The sequence below is a fragment of the Ceratotherium simum genome, chromosome 11, assembly GCF_057802395.1.
Source record: "Ceratotherium simum simum isolate JZ-2026a chromosome 11, ASM5780239v1, whole genome shotgun sequence".
Taxonomy (NCBI): domain Eukaryota; kingdom Metazoa; phylum Chordata; class Mammalia; order Perissodactyla; family Rhinocerotidae; genus Ceratotherium; species Ceratotherium simum.
The window spans coordinates 15,143,758-15,167,597 of NC_141910.1; the positions used below are offsets into that span (position 1 = coordinate 15,143,758).

A 23,840-nucleotide genomic window follows, 5' to 3' on the forward strand; every position below is an offset into this window, starting at 1 on the left:
GCGATGATTTTGAAAAAACACTGCAAGAAACATCTTATACTCATCTTTGTATGCCCATAGAACTATAACTACAGATAAGTTCTTAGACATGGACTTGCTGACACAAAAGGCATATACGTAAATTTTAACAATTAACATTAAATTGTCCTCCAGAAAAGTTGTACCAATTAATATTCTCATCAATAGTACATGAGAATGGGGCTTCCCCATTTCAACACAAACACAGTATGTAAGAGAAGTTATTAATCATTCCAATTTGAGATGGAAACTAGTATGATTTAATTTTTATTTCTTTAATTATGAGTCAAGTTATATCGATTTTCATATGTTTAATTCATCTCTCTTTCTCTGTGATCTGCCTATTCTTAGTATTTGCCAATTTATCTTTTGGGTTGTTGCAGTTTTTCTTATTATTTATTAGAGTCTACATATTATGAAAATTAGTCTATATCACACAGGTAACAATTCTTAAAAAACAAGTTATGCAAAATACTTATGCAAAAATTTTTATGTAGTCAAATGTGTTCCTGATAGGGAAGGACCTCCTCACTCTGAAATTGAAAACAAACAAATTCTCCATATTTTCTTTCAATACTTTTAATTACCCCCTTATGTATTACTTTAAATCTTTGATCCATCTGTAATTTATTTTGATGGCATAAGTGCTTTACTTTTACAAAGTGGCTAGTCAATCTAATGAATAATTCCCTGCTAATCTGAAATGTTACCATAATGATTTACTGATGTTGCATATGTTTTGGGGAATATCTCTGGAATTTCCTCTGTCCTACTGATCTTTTGTCTATTTATGAAACTATTATGAATCTTTAACTTTGTAATGTATTTTAATATCTGTTAGTCCTAGTCTGTCCTAATTACTCTTTCTTTGCAGAATTTTCCTGTTTATTCTTTGTTAATTTTTTGTGTGTAAACTTTATAATCAGCTATATGGTTTAAAAAATCTTATTGCTGGGGCTGGCCCCGTGGCTTAGTGGTTAAGTGCACGTGCTCCGCTACTGGCGGCCCGGGTTTGGATCCCGGGCGCACACCGACGCACTGCTTCTCTGGCCATGCTGGGGCCACGTCCCACATGCAGCAACTGGAAGGATGTGCCACTATGGCATACAACTATCTACTGTGGCTTTGGGGAAAAAAATGGAGGAGGATTGGCAATAGATGTCAGCTCAGAGCCGGTCTTCCTCAGCAAAAAGAGGAGGATTGGCATGGATGTTAGCTCAGGGCTGATCTTCCTCACACAAAAGAAATCTTATTGCTATTTTTACTAGGTTCATAATATTTATGTTTTAATATAAGAAAAAAGGGCCTATTACAATGGTGAGGCTTTCTATCCAAGAATGAGCTGTTTACCTTATTTTATGTCCCTTAGTATTTCAAGTTTTCTTTTCATAGCTTTTACCTTTTTTATTATTGTAAATGGAATATTTTATTAGATTATATATAAGTGGTTACTCTTTTCATATAATAAAGCAATTGAAACCTTATATTTAGAGAATTAAGATGGCTAATTATATTTAACAGCATTTCAATAGATTCTCTTGGGTTTTTCATCATACATACATATTTCAAATAATAATGTTGTACCATACTTGCCAATTTTTATGCCTCTTGACTTGTAGTGCACTGGCTAATTTTAGAATAGTATTTGTTAATTCACAGAGGTGATAATGAGTATCCCTTGTTTTGTTCCCAATCTTAATGGGCATGCTTCCTCTGTTTCACTATTAAGCATATGCTGACTTTTGACTTGAGATATTATGTATGTCTGTATATATAGAAACAAAATTTATGTACACACAAACACTATAATATTAAGAAGTAGTCACCTACTTTAAGAATTTTTTTTTGAATGCTACAAATGGATGTTGAACTTTACCAAATATCCTTCAACATTTATCTTTCTCTACTTAATATGGTAAATTGAATTAACAGATTTCCTAATCTTGAACCATCTTTATACTTCTGATATGAACCCCTCTTGGGCACACTACATAATTCATTTAATGTGCTCTCAGACACTATATGCTAAAATTTTACTTAAAAATTTTACATTAAGATTCATAAGTGAAACTTCTGTAGTTTTATTATGATAGCTTTATCAGCATATTAAAACATTTAACTTTTTTTTTTTGGTGAGGAAGATTGGCCCTGAGCTAACAACATCTATGCCAGTCTTGATCTATCACTTCCGGTTCAGTTTTTAACCCCCTCCAATCCAGGCTCCATCCTCACCACGCTGCTGAAATTGTTCTTTTGAAGGGGACTCTCAGCTTTGGCTTTGCCAAATACTCCACCGCTCTGTTCTCGGGTCCTGCATCCTCCAGCTGTTCTTGACACGGCTCACAGCCTTCTGTTTTGAAGAATTCTTCTCCCTCATAGGGATCCAATTTCAGTTTTTCTCCAAATAGATAACCACTGTTTCCTGTACTATTTATTGAGAAATCTGTCCTTGCTGCATCATATAGCTTCCATATATGTATGGATCTGTTTCTGGGCTTGTCATTCTGTTGCTTGATCTCTCCCTCTGCCAATAGCACATTGATTTCATTACTATAGATTTATAAGAAGTCTTACTATTGGACAGGGTAAATTCCTTCTTCAAGAGTCTCTTAGCTATTCTTGCCCTTTGTTTTTCCATATGAATTTTAGAATCAGCTTACCAAGTCCTACGAAAAACCATTTGAGATTTGTATGTGGGACGCTGCCACAGCATGGCTTGATGAGCAGTGTATAGGTCCGCGTCCGGGGTCTGAAGACGCAAACTCCAGGCCACCAAAGCAGAGCATGTGAACTTAACCACTATGCCACCAGGCTGGCCCCCATTTCTTTAACTTTTAATTTTGAGATAATTGTAAATCCACATGGAGTGGTAAGAAATAATAGAGATCCCATATATAATTCATCCAGTTTCCCCTAATGATAATATTTTTTATAACTATGTACTATATCACAAACAGGAAATTGACACTGATACAACCTACCAACAGTTAAATTTACCCAGGTTACATGCACTCATTACTGTGTATTTAGTTCTTTGAAATTTTATCACATAAGTGTAGATTACTGCGACCACCAGTCAAGATGCAGAACAGTTCCATCACAAGGATCTTTCCTATTACCCATTTATAACAGCCACCTCATTCCCTCCCTCTCAACCTCTGACAACCACTAATCTGTTCTCTATATAATTTTATCATTTCAAGTATGTTATATAAAGGGAAGCTTACAATATATAATTTTTTGAGATTGATTTTTTTTTTCACTCAGCCTAATTCCTCTGTGAGCCATCCAAGTTGCTGCATGCATCAATAATTCATTCCTTTTTATTGCGGAGTAGTATTCTATGCTACAGACATATCACAGTTTGTTTAACCATTCACCCACTGAAGGACATTTGGGTTATTCCCAGTTTTTGGCTATTATGAATAAGGAGGCTATGAATATTCATATATAGGTTTTTGTGCAAATAGGTTTTGTGTGAACATAATTCATTTGGGATAAATGCCAAAGAGTGTAATTGCTGCGTCCTATTATAAGCACGTTTCACTTTGTTAAAAAACTGCAATACTCTTTTCCAGAACGGCTATACCATTTTACATTCCCACCAGCAATGTACGAGTTTCTCCACATCCTCAACAGCATTTGGTGTTACTATGTTCTTCTTTTAGCCATTCTGATATCTTCGTCAGCATTTGATGTACTAGCCTGTTTTTTTTCTTCTTGTTTGTCCTCTCACCACCCCCCCTTTTAAAGAAAGTTTTCCTTTCCTCTGAATGTTATGGAACAGCTGAAATAGAACCAGAGTTATCACTTCCTTAAAGGTTTGAAAGAACTCACATGTGGGAACTATTTGGGCAGAGTGCTTTTATTGGGGAAATAACTAACTTCAAGGGTCATTTTCATCTGGGAATTGGAAAGGTAAAAAGAAAAAGATACACTTACTTAAAAAAAAAAAGAATCCAATAAAATCTTACAGGAAAAAATCATTAAGTCAAGGATGATGAACCAGAAAATTTTGGTTCACCATGTATTTTTCCATGGGTTCAGTTATACCATTAATACAAACTTGGTGTGAGTATCCCTGTACTCTTCCTCCTGCAAATGTTTATTCATTAACTCTTACACTACTTGAGATATTAAGGGATGGAAAAATAAAACTAGGAATATTCCCTCACCCAGCCAAGTGAAAGAGAGATAGACTTATCATGTACACAGTATTACTAGAACGGTGTTGGGAGCTTCTAACTGCCTAGGAGAGTCAGGGAAGGTATCACAAAGAAGTTCCACCTGAGATGGGCCTTAAAGGATAAATGAGGATTTGCCCTACGTACGCCCCCAAAAAGGCATCTTAATTGATTTTGTATCTTCAGTACCTTGCACAAGGGCTGGCATCTACTTAGCAGGTCCTTAATAAGTGCTCACTAAGTAAAATTAACTGGAATTCAGACAACGATTCCACACAAATGGACAGCATAAATAAAGAACTGAGAAATGAAATAGTATAGTATAACTGGAAAATAAACTGTTCTGAGTGGCTGGAACATAACATACAGTTAAGTGACAAGAGACTGAAAACGTAACCTGGAACCAAAGAGTAAACGGTCTTTTATGTAATGGTGAAGAAATTTGGGCTTTCTCCTGCGGGTCCCTAAGAACGGAATGATCAGATCTGCTTTAAAAAGACCTCAAGGCAACAGTGTGAATAATGGAGCAGAGAGGGGAAGAAAAAAACACCAGTCAGGAGGCTACCTTCAAAAATTCAAATGTGAGTCTGAATTAAAAGTTACAGGTATGATGGAGCAAAGGAGAAAGACATAGTTTGAGGTAGATTCAAGAGAGAACTAATTTAAATCAGCCACTGATTGGATGAAAAGAGAAAGATGTTATTTAAATGTGAACTGGGTGGACAGAAGAGAAGACAAGACAGGGTAAAGGATTACTAATGGATTTCTACATTGGATGCCTAGTGGTGATTGTTAGATGATATAAAAAAATGAGAGGAGTAAATTTGAGGGGTAGGAGGTTTATGTACGTATGGGAGATGTCACTAGTCCTTAAAGATGTGAGAAAGAAAGAAATCACCCAGGAGGAAAGAAATCACCCAGGAAGAAGAGTATGACAACAGAAGAGGAACAGACTTTTAAGGAAAACATTAAGGGAAGATAAAAGAAGAGCAATCAAAGGAGATTAAGAACAAGTCTCATTCTCAGAGACGTGGTTTAGTATAGGTGAAAAGCCTTGGAATCACACAGTTTTGGGTTTGAATCCTAACTCTTCCACATGACCTTGAGTAAGGCAGATTCATTTAACCTCTCCGAATCTGTTTCCTCAACTATAAAATGAGAACAGTATTAACTATGTTCGCAGTGTGGTTTGAAAGATTAAGCGAGATAACATAAACTGCCTAGTATCAATAGCGTAACCCATGGCAGGTTTCTTTCCCTTGTTTTCTGTCTTCTGCACAGGTTATGCCCCTTAGCAGACCCTTCTACTTAACAAATCATTACCTTATTCTGCACGCTAAATTCTAACTCTAAATCAAACTAACCCTACATCACCTTTATCCTGTCATAGCACTCTCTTTTTTTCCTGTCTCACTCTCTAAAACACATATTATTTCATGTTTATTATTTGTCACCTCAAGTTAAAATGTAAGCTACTTAGCAAGAGAGCTCTTGGCTATCTGGTTCACTGGTGTATCCTAACACTTTAAAAACACCTCCAGGGCCTGCCCGGTGGCACAAGCAGTTAAGTGTGCGCACTCCGCTGCAGCGGCCCTGGGTTCATCAGTTCATCGGTTCGGATCCTGGGCGCACACTGATGCACCGCTTGTTAAGCCATGCTGTGGTGGCGTCCGATATAAAGTAGGGGAAGATGGGCACAGATGTTAGCCAAGGGCCAGTCTTCCTCAGCAAAAAACAGGAGGATTGGCATCGGATGTTAGCTCAGGGCTGGTCTTCATCACAAAAAAAAGAATAAAAAAATAAAAACACCTCCAATTATGGGCATATAGTAGGTGCTCAGTAAGTATTTTTATTTCTTTTTAATAAGCACTGGGTAAGAGTTCTAAAGTCTTCCTTTCTGATAAAATTAAGCTTTTCCTTCCTCCCGGTACTTCTCCCTTTTTGATTTGTGCTTATAACCAAAGTTCTCTTTAAAACTATCCTAATTAACTTCCTATCACTTTTTTTTTTTTTTGTGAGGAAGATCAGCCGTGAGCTAACATCCGTGCCAATCCTCCTCCTTTTGCCGAGGAAGACCGGCTCTGAGACAACATCCATTGCCAATCCTCCTCTCTGTTTTTCCCCCCCCGCAAAGCCCCAGCAGATAGTTCTATGTCACAGTTGCCCATCCTTCTAGTTGCTGTACGTGGGACGCGGCCTCAGCAGGGCCAGACAAGCGGTGCATCGGTGCGCGCCCTGGATCTGAACCTGGGCTGCCAGCAGCGGAGCGCGCACACCCAACCGCCAAGCCATGGGGCCAGCCCCCCTATCACTCTTTAATCTGACACTGCTTAACTCAAAAAGATACCGTGCACCCTTATCTTTCTCATCTGATACTTTCTCAGTCTTATTTACAGGTTCCTCTTTCTTTTTTCTTTCTACATTTATATTGGAATGGAGGAAGCACTTAGCTGGAAGCACTTCTCCCTCATTACTTTTGTTATGTTAGGACTATTCCCAAAACTTAGACATTAAACTTAACAAAAAATTTCCTAATTACCCCACTGGCAATGCCACGTGATTGGCTGACTAAACGATATCGCCAATAGACATTCTTTGATAGCTGAAATTCAGCAATGTTGAAATCTAAGTTCATGGTTTTCCCCAAATTCAAAGAAATCACTGCATCTAAGTTTTGCTATTATAATCAATATCACCACACTCTTCGAGTAAAATCCAGCCTGAAACCTTGAAGTTTTAAAATTATTTTCTTGGGCCGGCCCCATGGCTTAGCGGTTAAGTGAGCGTGCTCTGCTGCTGGTGGCCTGGGTTCGGATCCCGGGTGCGCACCGACGCACTGCTTCTCCAGCCATGCTGAGGCCGCGTCCCACATACAGCAACTAGAAGGACGTGCAACTATGACATACAACTATCTACTGGGGCTTTGGGGGAAAAAAAAAAAAAAATCAATAAAAAAATTATAAAATTATTTTCTTTTAATTTTTATATTTTATCCACTAAAAAATTCTATATAACAAAAATTCAGATTTTACCATCCCACATCATTTTAATTAACCTTTTTATATCAGGTCCTAATTACCTTAAAGTAACTGCAACTATGTTTTCTCAATTGGATTTTTCAGTCTCTCCATTTATCCAATCTATATGAGAATCCTAAACAACTAAAGGTTCTTTATTCTCCATGGCAATTTCCCAGAGTCTGTACCAAGTATTACTAGGTCTCACAAAGAAAAAATGGGGTGCACTTTAGCCAAGCTTCAGAAACAGTGGGTTAAACAAAGCTAAATAGGTTTCTTTCCTGCAGGCCTTCATAAAGTGAATGTGTTCTGTGAAATTTAAGGAAAACAAACAAACAAAAAAGGTATAATACATATCTCAAACTTTATCTGATCCAAACATCTTCCAGGAATTAGTCTTCTACACATCACATTTTGAGAAATGCTATTAGTGGGTTCAAATTCAAAAACTTCCCAGTTTGACTCTTCAAGACCTTCTATAAAGTGATTCTTCAATTCTGTTACTTTTGTTATATCATCTCCCTAACCATATATTATCTGTTTATATGTTCACATTTAAAACTTTAGTGAAAATCTACTGCCTTCCAGAAGCCACCCATAGTCACCTCCACTAACTTCCAAAAACTTCAGTACACTCTCCAACTAAACATTATGGGAAAACGAGATATTCTATACAATCCAATTTTCCAGTCACATGAATATTACAGTTTTAGTACCAAAAACTCTTAATCTACTCTGAATAGAAATCCAGAACACACTATACACCTGCCTTTCCAAAATAGAACATACAAAACACAATTTAACTTTCTGAATATATTTTATGTCTACTTTAATTAAGCTTTTCTGTCTTGTCTTTCACCATCAAAGTGTTTATTCTTACTAGACTCAAGAGTGTATGTTTTGGCAACGACTTCTTTCTCTCCACCTTTCCAATTCTAAATGAACTGAGAAAAAAGATAATCCAGTTGATTAAAATTGTATGCAAAATTCATTTAGCTAGATTCATAATAAAGACCTGAAGTGTTTTCCTGAGTGTAAAGAAACAACTTTTAGGGGCCGGCCTAGTGGTTAAGTTCGGCACGCGCTGCTTGGGCGGCCTGGTTTCAGTGTCCAGGCGAGGACCTATACCACTCATCAGCCATGCTGTGGCAGGGACCCACATATAAAAAATAGAGGAAGACTGGTACAGATGTTAGCTCAGGGAGAATCTTCCTCAAGCAAAAAGAGGAAGATTGGTGACAGATGTTAGTTGAGGGAGAATCTTCCTCAGCAAAAAGAAAAAAAGAAACAACTTTTAGCACATGACTATAATAACATCTATTTCTGTTTAGTCTTTTTTGTTTATTTTTTGCCTCTCAGCAGACTTTTTTTTTTTTTTTTTAAAGATTTTATTTATTTATTTTTTCCCCCCAAAGCCCCAGTAGATAGCTGTATGTCATAGCTGCACATCCTTCCAGCTGGTGCATGTGGGACGCGGCCCCAGCATGGCCCGAGAAGCGGTGCGTCAGTGCGCGCCCAGGATCCGAACCCGGGCCGCCAGCAGCGGAGCACGTGCACTCAACCGCTAAGCCACGGGGCCGGCCCTGTCAGCAGACTTTCAAAATCAAAGGGGAGCAGGCAAGTAATCATAACATACCTTTCTTTATGTTTTGTCTTGTGGGTTTATGGAGAGGGAATGGAGGGAGACATTGCAAAATTAACCTAAACAGCTAATAACTATGAAACTCTGATAGGCATTTTACATACATTATCTCATTGAGTCCTTATATTTATTCCAGAAGAGATTCCATAATTACACAGTACTAAATATTAACCACTGGCTTAATACAGGGGCCAATGTGGGTCTCTTCTACTGAAGCGCAAGAAAATAATGTTTTTCCAGCATCATCTTAAAAGAAGTTTCTAGTAAATTGACAAAATATACTCATTTTGAGAAGAAGTATTAAAACTAACAACTTACTGGCAGAAGCTGTAGTCACAGTTTCAACCGCTTTGGAAGTATCTGTATCTTTTCTATGCAAAAGAAAAAAAATTTAGCAAAGACTGAAATTCTACGTTCTAAAACTTCTAAAGATGCAAAGCTTAAACCTAAAGAAGTTTAAAATCATTCAATTTGAACAATGTCCCATTTAAACTGGAGTCAGGGTGATAAAATATATTAAAAATGCAGTTATAAAAATTAAAAATTTTTAATTCATACACACATTCATTCTCACATATGAAATCAGGGAACTACTTACTTTAAAGTAGATGCAGATATTTTCTTTAAATCTGATGTCTTTTTCTTCACCTCTTTGTTCTATGAAGGAAAAAAATTTAGTTTCTTCCCTAAATATAAAATGCAATTTAGAAAAATCACAAAAGCATAAGAAATACAACAAAAAACATCTAAAATCTTCCTACCCTGAAGTATAAATGCTTATTGCCTTTTGCTATTTATAGATAGAATAAAAATATTTTTTCAATTTGTGATCAAACAGCATAATTTTACACCTTTTACCACTCACCTACATTTTCTTAGCACTAACTTTCAAAAATATTACTTCAAATAGTGTTATGATATTTCAGATGTCTAACTGCTATTACCCTGATCCAATCTACCACCATCTTTTGCTTTGATTACTACAACAGCCTCATGAAGGTGTCTCTGCTTCTGTCTTTGCCTGTTCACCCACCTCTAGTCTATTCACAACACAGAACCAGATTGATCTTGCCATTCCTAAACTCAAAACCTTTCATCACACTAAGAGAAAAAGCCAATAATCAGAATGGTCTATAAGAGTTTATACCACACATTCCCTTCATTCTCTACCCTCAAACCACCACATACCTCTCCCTATCCTTCTCTACTTCCAACCCCAAGCATCCTTTATACTCCTCAAACAAGCTACAGAGGCATGGATCTTAAAAGCCTTTTGCAGTTGCCATTCCTTCTGTCTGGAATGCTCTCAACCCAGGGAATGACTCGCTCCCTCACCTTGTTCAGGTGTTTGCTCCAATTTCATCTTTTCAATGAGACCTTCCATAACCTTATTAAAAGTTACATACCTCCTCATTCCCCAACAAGAGCACTTCTATTTCCCTTTTCTGTTATTTTTCTCCACAGCACTTGCCGCTAACAGACACAATATGTATATATTTTTAATTTCCTTGTGGTCTTTCTCTCCCTATCCCTTGAAGTTAAACTCAGTGAGAGCAGGGACTTTGTTTTTATTCACTACCATATCTCCAGTGCCTAAAATCATGCTTGGCAATTAGTGTACATGGAATAAATATATGTTAAATTGATCTGAACTTCATAATAATTCTTGTCATGTTATTTTATGTTTTCAGTTCTTTTTAGGCATCCTTGCCATTTCCTTTTGTGCTATGTGGGATTTTATCCCAAACACTTCCCTCACCCAAATGATTTAGGAGATATTCATCCTCCTAACTTTTGTTCTACTAGCGGTTATCCTCAATTTTAAAAGAAAGTTGAAACTACTGATATCCTCTGTGTAAGTTTAAAAATTTAGCCCTTACCCTTTGGGCTACACGCCAATTTTGGATGACACATTTTAGACCAAAATTATTGTTTTGTAATTTTGAGTCACATCTTTTGCAATTTACTTTATTTTATAAAAATATGATTATTTAAGATTTTACTCTATGTTTAAGTGATTTCAGTGCTCATTACCAATCATTTTAGATCATAACTTCTCTGTTTCTTAAGTTCTTCGTTTTGACAGTAATATTTTAGGAAAGATATACAGATGAAATACTTTCTAAGCACAGGCACATCTGAGAATACTGTCCTAGGGCACATTTTAGGATTTGACTTGAAATGGATGTACTGAATTACAATGAATCAATCTTTTTGCCATTCCACCTTGAGAATGTATTGCTCTGCTTTCTAATGCTAGATTTTTTCTTTTTACACTCAGATACTGGATCACTATAGGTTGCCCCTCCATAACTACAAAATTTAAACTCTTCACCAGCATTTAGTGGTGTTCTCTTTCTGGAATTCCAGTTATATGCGAATTGGGTCTCCTAGATGTATCCACTATGCCTTTCCTTTTCACCATTTTAGGTACTTTAACCCTCACTAATAAGACTATAAGCTCCAAGAAGGGTGGAAGCACATCTGTCTTGTTCACCACTGCATCTTCTACAGATAGCACAATGCCTAGCAAATAACAGATGTTTAAGAAATAGTTTCTGAACTAAAATGAAATTAAATTCTCATCTGAATTCTGGTTATATCTCTTCAGTTGTATCTTTTTGTTATTTATTAGATTTTCCATAATGTACAAACCACTGTTCACTGCTTCCCAGCACTGTTTTTCATTTCCATGCAGTCTTCTTGGATCCTGGCGGACTGCTTGCTCTAGGTTTTAGATATAATGTCCCTACGAATCTTGCTGAAAACACTAAATCAGAATTTTTAAAGTCTTGCTTTTTTGTTTTATTTTTGCAGAGGGTTGAGCTACAGCACTACTTCACAGTTGCAAGGGTTTTGTTTGTCAGGAAATCTGCTCATACTTTTTTCTAAAGATCAAGAGCTCCTGCTCCTTGAAGGAAAATTCTGTGAATATGGACATGTGTCCATTTCTCTGGGGAAAAAATCCGCTTGCTTTCATCAGATTATTGGTAGTGGTGGTGGAGAGCAGCTGAAAAAAGGTTAAAAACCATTGTTGAGGATTGAGGTCTATGCTGGCTTATAACTAAAAAGACAAGGTAATTGAGTTTGTCAGAGTTGTACAGGCACATACTTTAATCCTTCAGGTTTAAATACAAGGATGTGGAAATTTTTACCTTTTCTATAACATTTCTTTATTGATTCCAAGAAGAAGCAAAATGGAGAGAATGTTCTGAGAATCACAGCCAGAGTCAAAGGCAGTCCTAACATAAAACATCAAATGTGGGCAGAAAAGTCTTGTCTCTTGTGTGTGTGAGGAAGATCAGCCCTGAGCTAACATCCATGCCAATCCTTCTCTCTTTTTTTTTCTTTGCCGAGGAAGACTGGCCCCGAGCTAACATCTGTGCCCATCTTCCTCCACTTTATTTGGGACGCCGCCACAGCATGGCCTGACAAACGGTGCCTCGGTGCACACCTGGGATCTGAACCCAGGCAGCCAGCAGTGGAGTGCATGCGCTTAACTGCTATGCCACGGGGCCGGCTCCAGAAAAGTCTTGTCTTCATTTTGACTATTCATGTCAAAATTAAGATCTGGACCAAGGAAGTTATAGCACTATCCTTCTTCTTACTACTTTGGGCTTCCAGCCTATTTTGGGCTTGCTCTGACAGGAAAACTTGATGTCTTCCTCTGCAGTAATAGGTCAAAAAGACTGTCCACATATTTCCTACCTGAAGAAGCCATACCAGAGTTCTTTGGGGGTCCCCTCCAGTCAATACCTAGGAATGCCGCTCTATCACAACAGAGGAGTCATAATTAGCCTTCTAAGGCTCCTTCAATTCAGCACTATCCAAACCATATTTATTTGAAGAGTATCAGTATTTTTGATAGGCAGATGGCATGTTTTCTAGTTTCCAGTGTTGATACTTTCCCCTATTCACTATTATAAAAATCAGGATAGTAAATAAGTTTTGGCTCTTGGATTTATGCCGCTACTTTACCAACTTTATCAAAAAGTCATCCAAGAGAATTATTTTAATCTGTTTAAAATAGGCTAATACCCTAAATGTATCCTTATTCACCTATTTTCCCAGATTAAACTTTTCAGAATTAAAGAAGACTGACTTTCTCCCCAGTTGTCCAAATTTAATGATCAGCCAGGTCTTACTTGAGAGTTACTGGTATAAACAATTTCTCCTTTCTACTCTCAAGGTTACTAAATTACCCAAAACCATTACTATTATTACAATAATAATTGTAACTGTAATAATAATAATTGTAGTAACAACTGGTTGACTAGATGAGTCTTCTAACTGGACTTCAGCCATCTTTTCTCTTCTCCCCTTCAGAGTCATTTGCCCAGTAATTCATTCTGTAGATTGCTTCCAGATGGATTTTTCTAATCCATCTATTTCATTATGTCATAGCCCTGTTCAAAACCTTGAATAATATTTAACTGTCTACAGGATAAAGTTTAAGTTCTTAAATTATGCACTCAATTCTTGCTTCCCCTTAACCTCCTCTGCAACTAGAGATGGCTATGTGTCATAGTTCTGGTAAATCAAACGCAGGGAAAAGTCACTGGGGAACTCATTCTTCCCAGCAAAAAAGAAAATCAAAATCCATTTTACTCTTGATTTTTATTCCTTCATTTCTGCTTGGAAGATAGAAATGATGCCAGAAGGTACAGCAACTATCTTATAACTGAGGATGAAAAGTACATGCTAAAGATGGTGGAGCAGAAAAACAAAAAGGCTGGGTTACTGAAGATATCATGGAGCTCCAGCACCAGCTATGGACCACCTACCTGCAGATTTCCTATTATGAGATAAATAAACCTCTTATTTGTTTAATAAACCACTGGTGAAGTTTTCTGTTAGTTGAAAATGAGAGAAATCCTAAATGAGAAAATTGGTTAATAACTAGGATCACCATATGATACATTATTCAAATCAGGACAATGGGAATTAAATGGATGGCATGAAGCAGGTGTAAACTAGGATAATGGGTTACTCTAGCAGTAACTAATCAGAACACGTAAGAGAAATAAAAAATAAAGATCCTTTCTCTAATAGCAATTTAAATACTATTTATGATATACACAAATAAATATAAATAAGAAATAAACAACTCCTCCAAAATGTATGTTATAGAAAAGTTACAAAACAATGTTAAGGAAAAAAATATAGAACTTGATGAAGGATACTAAATGAAATCTAAAAAAATGAAGGGATAAACTATGTTTTGACAGACTTAGTATTACAAAAACATCAATACAAATTCAATACACTATCAATTAAACTTCCAATAAGATTTTTCAAAGAACTTAAACTGATTCTAAAACTAATATGCAGAAATAAATGTTCAAGATCAACCAAAATAAATTTAAATAAGGAACAAAGAAAAAGGATTCTACTAGAAAGATAGGCAAATATTATAAAGTTATAACTGTTATAATTGAAACCACACAGTATTGGTACAAAAATAAACAGACTGATGTAACAAAATAGTCTGAAATAGATCTAGGTATATACGGTAATTTATACACATAAAGACAGCTTTTCAAATCAACAAGGAAGGACAAATTAGGCACAAATGCTGTTGGACTAATTGCCTATTTTGGAAATAATATTGATCCCAATCACACATTATACCACAAATTATACATTAAAAAAATAATGGAAGCATATCTTTTTTGGCACTAGTACAGAGACTGTCTTCTAAAACGAGACAAAAGAAAAGAAGTGCAAGTCATTAAGAGGAAAAAAAATCAATGAACTTGACTACACTGAAATCAAAACTTTATATATATACATACATACAAACAACAAAATACTTCTCACATATAATACAAAATTAGTATGTAGTAATGAACACCTTCAGACGAAATTTTTTAGAAAGACAGATAACCCAACAGAAAAATGGGAAAAAGATAACCACAACTCACTAAAACAGTAAGAGAAATAGCTAATTATTATATTAAAAGATGCTGAAGTTCTATAATAATCATAAAAATGCAAATTAAAACTAGATACCGTTGTTGACATACTGGATTTTAAAACTGCAAATATTAAGATGTTGTTGATAATACGGAAACACCACTACTCTCATAAATTATCAGACTGTAAATTATTATAGCTACTTAATGGGCAATTTGGTATTACCTACCTATTATTACTATATATCCTATAACCCAGCAATTTCACTGTAGATATCACCTTAAAACACACTATCATAAATGCCTAAGAAAGGCCTGTGAAAGCCACACATAAGAAAGTTAACTAAAGTCCTGTTTATAGTAATGAAAAATTAGAAATAACCTAAATATCCATCCATAAGGAACTGGTAAAATAACTGTGGTATATTCACACAAAGTAATACCACAAAGCAGTTAAAAAGAATGAGGAAAATCTATATGTACTAACACAGTTAGATTTCTAAATCAAATTACTGACTGAAAAATGTGTACTACAAAGCCCCTATAAAGTAGGCATTCTTCAGCAAATAAAAAAAAAAAAATGAAAAGGACACACATACACAAAGCAAAACCTATTAGATATCTTTAAGTACTTCTATAGACATTATCTATGGATATATAAACTAAAGCATAGAAAATGATCTAGAAAGACTAAACTCATAAACATTGATACTTCTAAGAAAGCACAAGGCCCAAAAGAAGTTCTGTGATTCTGTTTATAATAAAGTTCCAAATAGTAAAACTCAACTATGATATTAGAAATCAAGTTAGGGGTTACTTTTGGGCAGAAGGGAGGGTATAAGGATTAAGAAAAAACATGCAAAGGGCTTCCAGGATGTTGTCAATTTATAGTTTGTGACCCAGGTAGAAGTTTCACAGATGTTTGCTAATTCTGTCAAGTATTTTCTCCTAGTCTGTTGCTTGCCATTTAATACTGTTTATAGTGCTATATTACATTTATATAAAGAAGCTGTTAATTTCAGTGTATTCAAATTTATACACATACAATCTGTTGAGTGAACATTTATGTTTTATGCATTTTTCTGTAAGCACCATAATTGAACAAAAAGTTAAACTAATCCACAACAATGACGAAACACAAAATCTAAATCCAGTTTACCTGTGATTTTTTTTTTCCTGGAACACATACTTTCACACTTTTCCCTTTTATCAGAAGAGGTGTCGTTTCAATGAACTTCATAACCGCAGTAATTGCCTCTTTAAATTTCATTTCCAAGTAAGCCTAAAATGAAATATATTCCATTTTTGGTCAAAAATCTATCGTAAAAATTCTCTGCATGACTTAATACTTCTTTGTGGAACATAAAACTATGAAATTACCTCAAGTCCTGGTTGTTTTTACCTTTCTTCTTGTTTTGCTAACATGTAAATCTGAAATGGACATTTAACCTTATAGAATTTCTATACCATTACCAAGATAAAAAGAGGGAAACAGGGGTCCATGGCAGGCTCATGGAACAATAAGAAATGGGAAGGCAGGGCTCACTGAAAAATCAGACAGAAGGCAGGATCTGGTCTAGCGGCAACATTTTTAAGGCTTCTTGCAACAAAGAAAACACTACCAACTATGTTTCCTTGTCTTATCTCACACCTTTATGCTCTGCTTAGTCTAGGGTTGTACGTAGTTTTGATGAACTTTATTATGTGAGTTACAGGAAGACAACCTACATGTAAAAAATATTGTACAAACAAAATCATTTTTTCAGTATAACCTTACAGGTGTGCTAAAGCAATGCATGGCAAACCACAGCCTGCCACTTGTTTTTGTAAATAGTTTTTCTGAACACACCGATGCTTTATTTATTTATGTATCATCTATGACTGCTTTAGTACAACGACAGAATTGACTAGTTACAATCCTATGGTAGGCACAGCCTAAAATATTTACTATCTGGCCCTTTACTGAAAAAGTGTGTCAACCTCTGTTCTAAAGGATATAAAATAGTATTTTGGGAACTAGTCCACTTACATCTAAACATTTACATAACTCCCAATTAACAATTATACATGTAGTAAAAGCAGCTAAAACATCCAACAACAGTCTTTATAAGTAATGACTTTGTATGCATTTTTTGAACAGACTGAATGGCTCACCTCCTTTCTATACGGAACAATCAGGACATCATTAACTTTTCCAAATGGTTGAAATATTTTTCTAATATCTTCTTCAGTACAGCCATCCTCTGGTAATTCAGATACAAGAAGAACTGAATCATAATGTGACGCCTGGTCTTTCCGAAGCTATTTTTGGGATGAAAGAAAATTAAAAATAAACCAATTAAGACATGAAGTATAGTAATAATTTCCAATATGATTTCTTCTACTACTAATCTTAGTCCTTTAAAAATCTTCTAAATATTTTAGCACAATTTAAAAAAATTTTTTTAAATACTAAAGAAGGGTGGTAAGAAATATTATATTTTACCACTCAAACCCATCAGTGGTCAGAGTTTATAGGTAACCAACTACAAATGCTTTTCTGTTTAATTTTTTGTAACAAACAAGACCTATGGAATGGTCCAAAACTATTAAAGAGTATTTTTCTATATGAATCTGCGTGGTCCGTCACTAGTGAAGCAGAAATTAGAGCTCTATTCACTCTGTGTTCTTCTAATTGAAAATGATATCTAGATAGGTGTAATACCTTAAAAGATTCATATGTAATATATACAATTTGAATACATTGTAATATCAAATTTACCACTGATGTTAAAATTTGACTTAAAAAAAACTTTTAAAAAGTTCCACTGCCACCATCTGGAAGTCTTGAAACAAAACGAAAAGAATGTTAGACTAATTCAGCCTCTCCACAATTTTCCCTGTACTCAGCATTTCTTTCTTCCCAATGGTCTTGAAAATTCTGTAATTATAGGTTATTCTAAGTTTATTCTTCTAAATATAAGCTCTTTGGAGCAGGGAATTGTAGTTGTTGAAAGTATTTATTTAGACAATGTTAAGAACAATGTGTACCTACATACTTCAAGACTTGTTAATATACTACAGTTATCTTAGTATATAGTATACATTATAGTTTTTATTAGTATATTAGTTACACAGTATATTAGTAAATGTTAGTTAATACACTAAACATTTAATAATCTGGGCCTATTAGGAGTTACTCTGATATTCTCAGGATGCTTCATACATTATTTACTATAACAGTAATTTAACAAATACAATAAAATAATACCTCAGTATTGTAACTAGAGGGTTACAGTCAAAATACACCGATAAATCAGCCCAGAAAACAGACTATTCTGCACTGAACAACAAAGTACTTGACTTCTGAACTGTACTGCAAAAACTATAAAACAGATTAAAAATGATCAATTCTCAGTAGAGACTCATCACTTTTATAGCTTACTAACAAAGATTACAAAAGCTCATTAATGCTGGTGATTACATTCACTTCCCTAATCAGATAGCAAAACTCATCACAACAATCTGCTTGTGTGGCTAGACAAAAACACCAAACCATCAAAGTGTTCTCACTTTTCAGACATCAAATACCAAATCTTTAGGATTTGTAAACTACAAGATTCTGAATTATTGAACTTTTATTATATTCCTAAGAAAAACCAATAAAATATTCCATATAGCAACATAATTTAACAAGTTATGATTTCAAACTTTTAGAATATGAAAATAAAAAATTCAGAGAACTTCTTCTCTTTGTCATCATAACAAATGGATGCACACATTTGCACTAACAAATTAAAGAACTACTGACCTTACGCTGGAGAGAAACAGCTTTATCAGACAACTGTTTACATTCTGGTAAGGTGTCATCATCTTCAAGATTCTTTGATTTGTAACGAGTAGAATGTCCTCCTAAATTTGAATCACTCTTTGCAGAGCTTGTAGTTTTAACTGATGGCTTTGATCCACTGCCAGTTTTAGGCTTTTGTGCTGGTGAGTGTCCTGTATCAACTGCTTCAAGATGCTTCTGTTTAGTGAACTCTGATCCATGCCCAGATCGCTGAACCACATCTTCTAATGCTTTTTTTCTATCTAGTAAAAAGGACATAAATACAACTTCAATCGAAAAGAACTTACAGTAAGAACCATCTCATCACATTATATAAAAAGAATCCCTCAACTGCCCAAATACTTAGCACACAGAGCCACTGTTAGGCCAAATAGGGAGCAAATACACACAAAAAACTGCTTAGTCTTTAATTCTTCACTCAAAAGGCTTTTAAATGAAGTTCCTTTATTCAGTGAGCTTCTCTTACACCAGTGGTCCTCAAACTTTTGGTTCAGTATCCCTTTAATACTCTTAAAAGTTGAGGACGCCAAAGAGTTTTTGTTTGTGTTAAATTTATAAATATTTACCATATAAGAAATTAAAATAAAATTTTAAAAATATTTAATTAATTTAATAATAATAAACTCCTATGTTAACATAAATAACATATTTTTAGGAAAAACAACTTTAATTCCTCAAACAAAAAGAATTAGTTAAATGAGTAGCATCATTATATATTTTTCCAAACACTTCAATGTTGGGCTTAAAAGAAGACACCTGAAAATTCTCATATCTGCTTCTGCATCCAATCTGTTGGATACATTATTTTGGTTGAAAAATATAAAGAAAATTGTTTTACATGGACATGCAGTTGGAAAAGGGAAGACCTCGCAGACCTCTGAAAAGATCTCAGAGAAAATATATACAATACATATAAGAACTATTCCTGGAAAGGTCACTAAACCAATATTAAGATACCGGTTGAAAATATGAATAATTTCTAAAAAGTTTTAAATTAACTAATGGAAGAAAAGTCTACAATCAATTATCAGGGCAAATTTAAGATGTTTGTATATCCTTGGTTTTTAAATTTTGGGTAGATAGATATACTCTCCCACATTTCTTCTGCTAGTTAATAAAGGGAAGAAGAATGGACCAGGTTGGGATGTGGGTCAGATTTCATATAGCAATTTTAAAATTTAGTAAAATAAAACATTTCATTTGTTAAAAACCTTAGAAGTTTAAAAAGAGCTGAGGCAAACAGCTCAAAATGTTAACTTCTGTTAAATCTTGACAGTAGTATATAAGTTACTATTTCAAACTTATTAGAAATATAGAAATAAAAAAATTCAAACAAAAAAACCCTAAAAAATTTGGTTAAAATAAGTAGATTTATTATTCACGATCATAAGTGTACCTGCTGATCTCACTGATCTCCTTGATGTCCTTTCAGGGCTAACTGATCGATAGTATTTTGGACTACCTCTAAATGGATTTCTCATTCGATACGGTGAACGGGATCTGGATCTGTATCTAGGAATGAAACGATGGCAAATTCTTGGACTTCGACTTCTTGGTCTATATATATAACGAATTGGGCTTCGAGATCGACGGAATCTGTGACTTGAGCTTGATCTCCTAGAATGTCTAGGGCTGGGGGAATGAGAACGTCGTCTTGGAGTTTCATTTTCTTTTCTATTGCCTTCATTTCTACAAGTATGGAAAAAAATCCCACAAGATTCACCAATTTAATGTAAATTTAAATTATATCAAATGACAAAAGTACCTTCTTAAAAACAGTCTATTAACAATAACAAACTCTGACACCATGTACTTATTTAAAACAAAAACCTGTTTGTTATAATGCAATTCAGCCCTGTAGATAAATAAGAAACAATCAGAACAGATGATCAGTCCTCTAACTGCTTGGATCCCTCTGTTTTGCTAATTTAAAGAAGAATATCATCATCAATTTCTTGTGCTTTTCCTTTACCACTATTATATCCAATTATGTTTTGGAAGTATTAAGTTATATAAATAATTTAGGAAATGATTTACATAAACATCTTTTTCAACAATTTTTTTCTAAAAGATCATGCAATCTACAAATATTTCTTTGAATGCTGTACTTGTACACATACACACTGAATGGGGACCTCCTAAGGTATACAAAGCTTAATAAAACCATTCCCAGCCTTCAAGATATTTAAAATCTAAGATCCCACAAATATAAAATAATAATAAAAGCATAAAGTACTATCAGCAAAGACCAAAAATAGTCAAAGTTCACAGAGGGGAGCTACCACATTTAAGCTGGGGTAATTAAAGAAAGATTCATACAGATTGTTGCATTTGCCTGCTGTTTAAAGGTAAAAATGGAAAAACAGGACTCAACTCAAAACAATACCTTCAAAAAACAAAAGTACTTGTTTACTTTTAAAAGAAAATCAAGTTTCAATAACATCACTATTAAAAAAAATTACCTTCTTGATGGGAGGATCTCAGGATTCCAATCAGGGTACCTATTTTGAGAATAAACAATGTTAATGAACAGTTAAAATAGACTATAAGGCTCAATTAATCTTTCCCTGTATCAGGAGGACTGTGTAAACCTAAGTTTACATAGTGATTTATCAGTATATTAAAATACGAAAAATTTTCTTGGAAGTGAAATATTTTGAAGGTCTAATTAATAAATAATCAAAGTATTATGCAAGTAAGCAATTCAGGGAAAAAAACACATTCTCCATACTTTAAAGACTTCAAAATTTATTTAAGTAAAACAGGCAGTACACATAAAAGTGCTAAGAGGTATAGAGAGGTATAAGACACAAGCTTAGGTAGGGGTTAAAAGAGGGAAGACAGTTCACCCCACTTGGAAGAACTCCAGGGGACACCATTCTACAGAACACAACATGAATGGTGCCCGTTACACTGTACCAAGAGGTACCGCACAGAGATACATCTAGCTGGAGGAATCAGGGCAGAATTCACAGAACAGGTTGCTTTCCAAGGAGCCCTTAAAAAGGTCTATCAATAGGCATGTATCAGGTTAGGTTTCATGCAGTGGCAATACATAAAAGAAAGATTGGAGGCAAAGCACGTGTTCTATTCAAGAACCGGTCTGCAGCATGGAAATGATGAAAAGGAATTATGAGGGGGAAAACCTGGAAAGTGAGCTCAGAGACAAATTATGAAGGTCCTTGAAATCAGGTAAGGAGGTTGTACATAAGTAAAAGGCAATGGGGAATCAATAAACATTTCTGAAGTGAACATAGGAATGTTTTCAGAACAACTGAAAATGAATATCTAGAATTAAGGGAAAAGATGAGGGCTGAGATATTTAGAAATCAGGCATGTAGAAGCCACAACTATAGTACTAAAAGTAAGACTAACACAGAATGGAGTTTGTAGGAGAAAAAGAGGGCTGAGGACAGAATCTTATGCACACCAACACTTAACAGTAAAGCAGACAAAGATAAACCAACGAAAGAGATTAAGGGGTAATCACAGAAAGAATAAGTAGGAGGAACAGTAACATGACAGAAGCCTAAGAAAAAGACATCTTCATCCTCAAATTTTCTAGAGAATCTAGACTCTAAATGTTAACTGGAAATGGTGATTAAATCATCAAATCACTAATATTCAAGAATACAATTTCAGTAACCAAGAGGAGAGCCAAGTAAGGAAATGGAGGCAGCAAACTCTTTCAACAAGTCACCTGGCAGGAAAATAGTGTTAAGTTAAAACCTTAGTACAGTCATGCACTTTACAACGTTTCAGTCAACAACGGACCCCATATACAACGGTGGACCCATAAGATTAGTACCATAATGTGTGTAGTAGGCTATACCATCTAGGTTTGTGTAAGTACACTCTATGATGTTCGCACAACAACAAAATTGCCTAACGATGCATTTCTCAGAACGCATTCCCATCGTTAATCAACACATGACTGTAAAGGTAAAGTGGTTTTTATTTGTTGCCATCTGTCTCCGATATTGTTAGCAGGTTAACTCAAAAGCAATTCTCAACTCCCTTTTCCCTTGCCTGCCTCTAGTACAAAGGCTAAAAAAGCTAAATATTTGCTTTCTCAGCCTCTCAGAAGATAGCTAGCTGGCGACAGGTTCTAACCAACGATACACAGGTGCAAAACCACTGGCAGATTTCTTTCTACTTCTTGCTCCCTTCTTCCTGCTTTGAGAGCAGACATAATGCCTGGAGCATCTTGTAACTATAAGGTAACAAACTATGAAGAAAAAAGAAGTTAACTTTAATCCAATGCATCCATCACCTATCGTTAACAATAGTCAAACATGAATAATTTTGTCTCATCTACTCCTACACTTTTTAAAACTTTCATTACTCTGTACCATCTGAGAAGATAAATTTCTAGTCTTTTGGTATAATATTTAAAAGCAAGACCTTTGGGATCAAAGCAAGCTGGGTCTAAGTGTAGGTGCTGCCACTTAACAACCATGTATCTGAAGGCCAGTTCCTTAATATAAGTAAGCCTTAGCTTCCTTATATGCATAATGCTGGAAATAGAGCTGGTTGTCAACACACAGAAGTCCTTAGGGCCGGCCCCGTGGCTTAGCGGTTGGGTGCGCGCGCTCCGCTGCTGGCGGCCCGGGTTCGGATCCCGGGGGCGCACCGACGCACCGCTTCTCCGGCCATGCTGAGGCCGCGTCCCACATACAGCGACTGGAAAGATGTGCAGCTATGACATACAACTGTCTACTGGGGCTTTGGGGGAATAAATAAATAAATAAAATAAAAAAGAAGTCCTTAAATTTCCAGAGCTGTCCAGTTTATGGATTCATAAGAGCTTGAGAACTCTTATTCAAGAGTTGGTAATAATATTTTAAATCTTCACTAGGTTGATTGCAGAATACATGTTCTTGTCTCTGCTGCCCAGGGCAGAAAGATAAAGCACGTATACTATTCTGAAAGTAGAGTCTGGACCACCAGTATACTGCCTAACTAGTTTAAAATGTGTTTCAGAAGCATAATACCTCTTACACAGGCAGTCTAACACAATGGCTAAGAACAAGGACCTAAGTAACTTATCTTTAAATTATTGTGTCTCAATGTGATAGACTAAGTATACAATCACCTATGAAGGTTTTGTGACAAAATGTTCAACCTGAATTTAATGAGGAAACAGAGAAGTACATAATGTGGGACATTCCACAAGCCAATTTTCCTAGACATTTCAAAAGAAGCCAACATTACAAAAACATCCTCTTCCTCCTC

At 35.3% G+C, this 23,840-nt stretch overlaps 1 protein-coding gene across 9 annotated transcripts in view; it reads right to left on the bottom strand.

The window, feature by feature from the left end:
- Nucleotides 1-23,840, bottom strand: part of ZNF638 (zinc finger protein 638) — an 85,270-nt gene that overhangs the window by 33,438 nt on the left and 27,992 nt on the right. For all 9 annotated transcript variants that reach the window (XM_087436594.1, XM_087436595.1, XM_087436592.1 and 6 more), the window contains 7 exons: nt 21,068-21,106; nt 20,002-20,294; nt 18,567-18,847; nt 16,931-17,077; nt 15,936-16,058; nt 9,460-9,518; nt 9,180-9,232 (listed from right to left, as the gene is read on the bottom strand). In XM_087436594.1, coding sequence (XP_087292720.1) covers nt 9,180-9,232; nt 9,460-9,518; nt 15,936-16,058; nt 16,931-17,077; nt 18,567-18,847; nt 20,002-20,294; nt 21,068-21,106 — 995 coding nt within the window. The remainder of the gene's footprint in view (nt 1-9,179; nt 9,233-9,459; nt 9,519-15,935; nt 16,059-16,930; nt 17,078-18,566; nt 18,848-20,001; nt 20,295-21,067; nt 21,107-23,840) is intronic.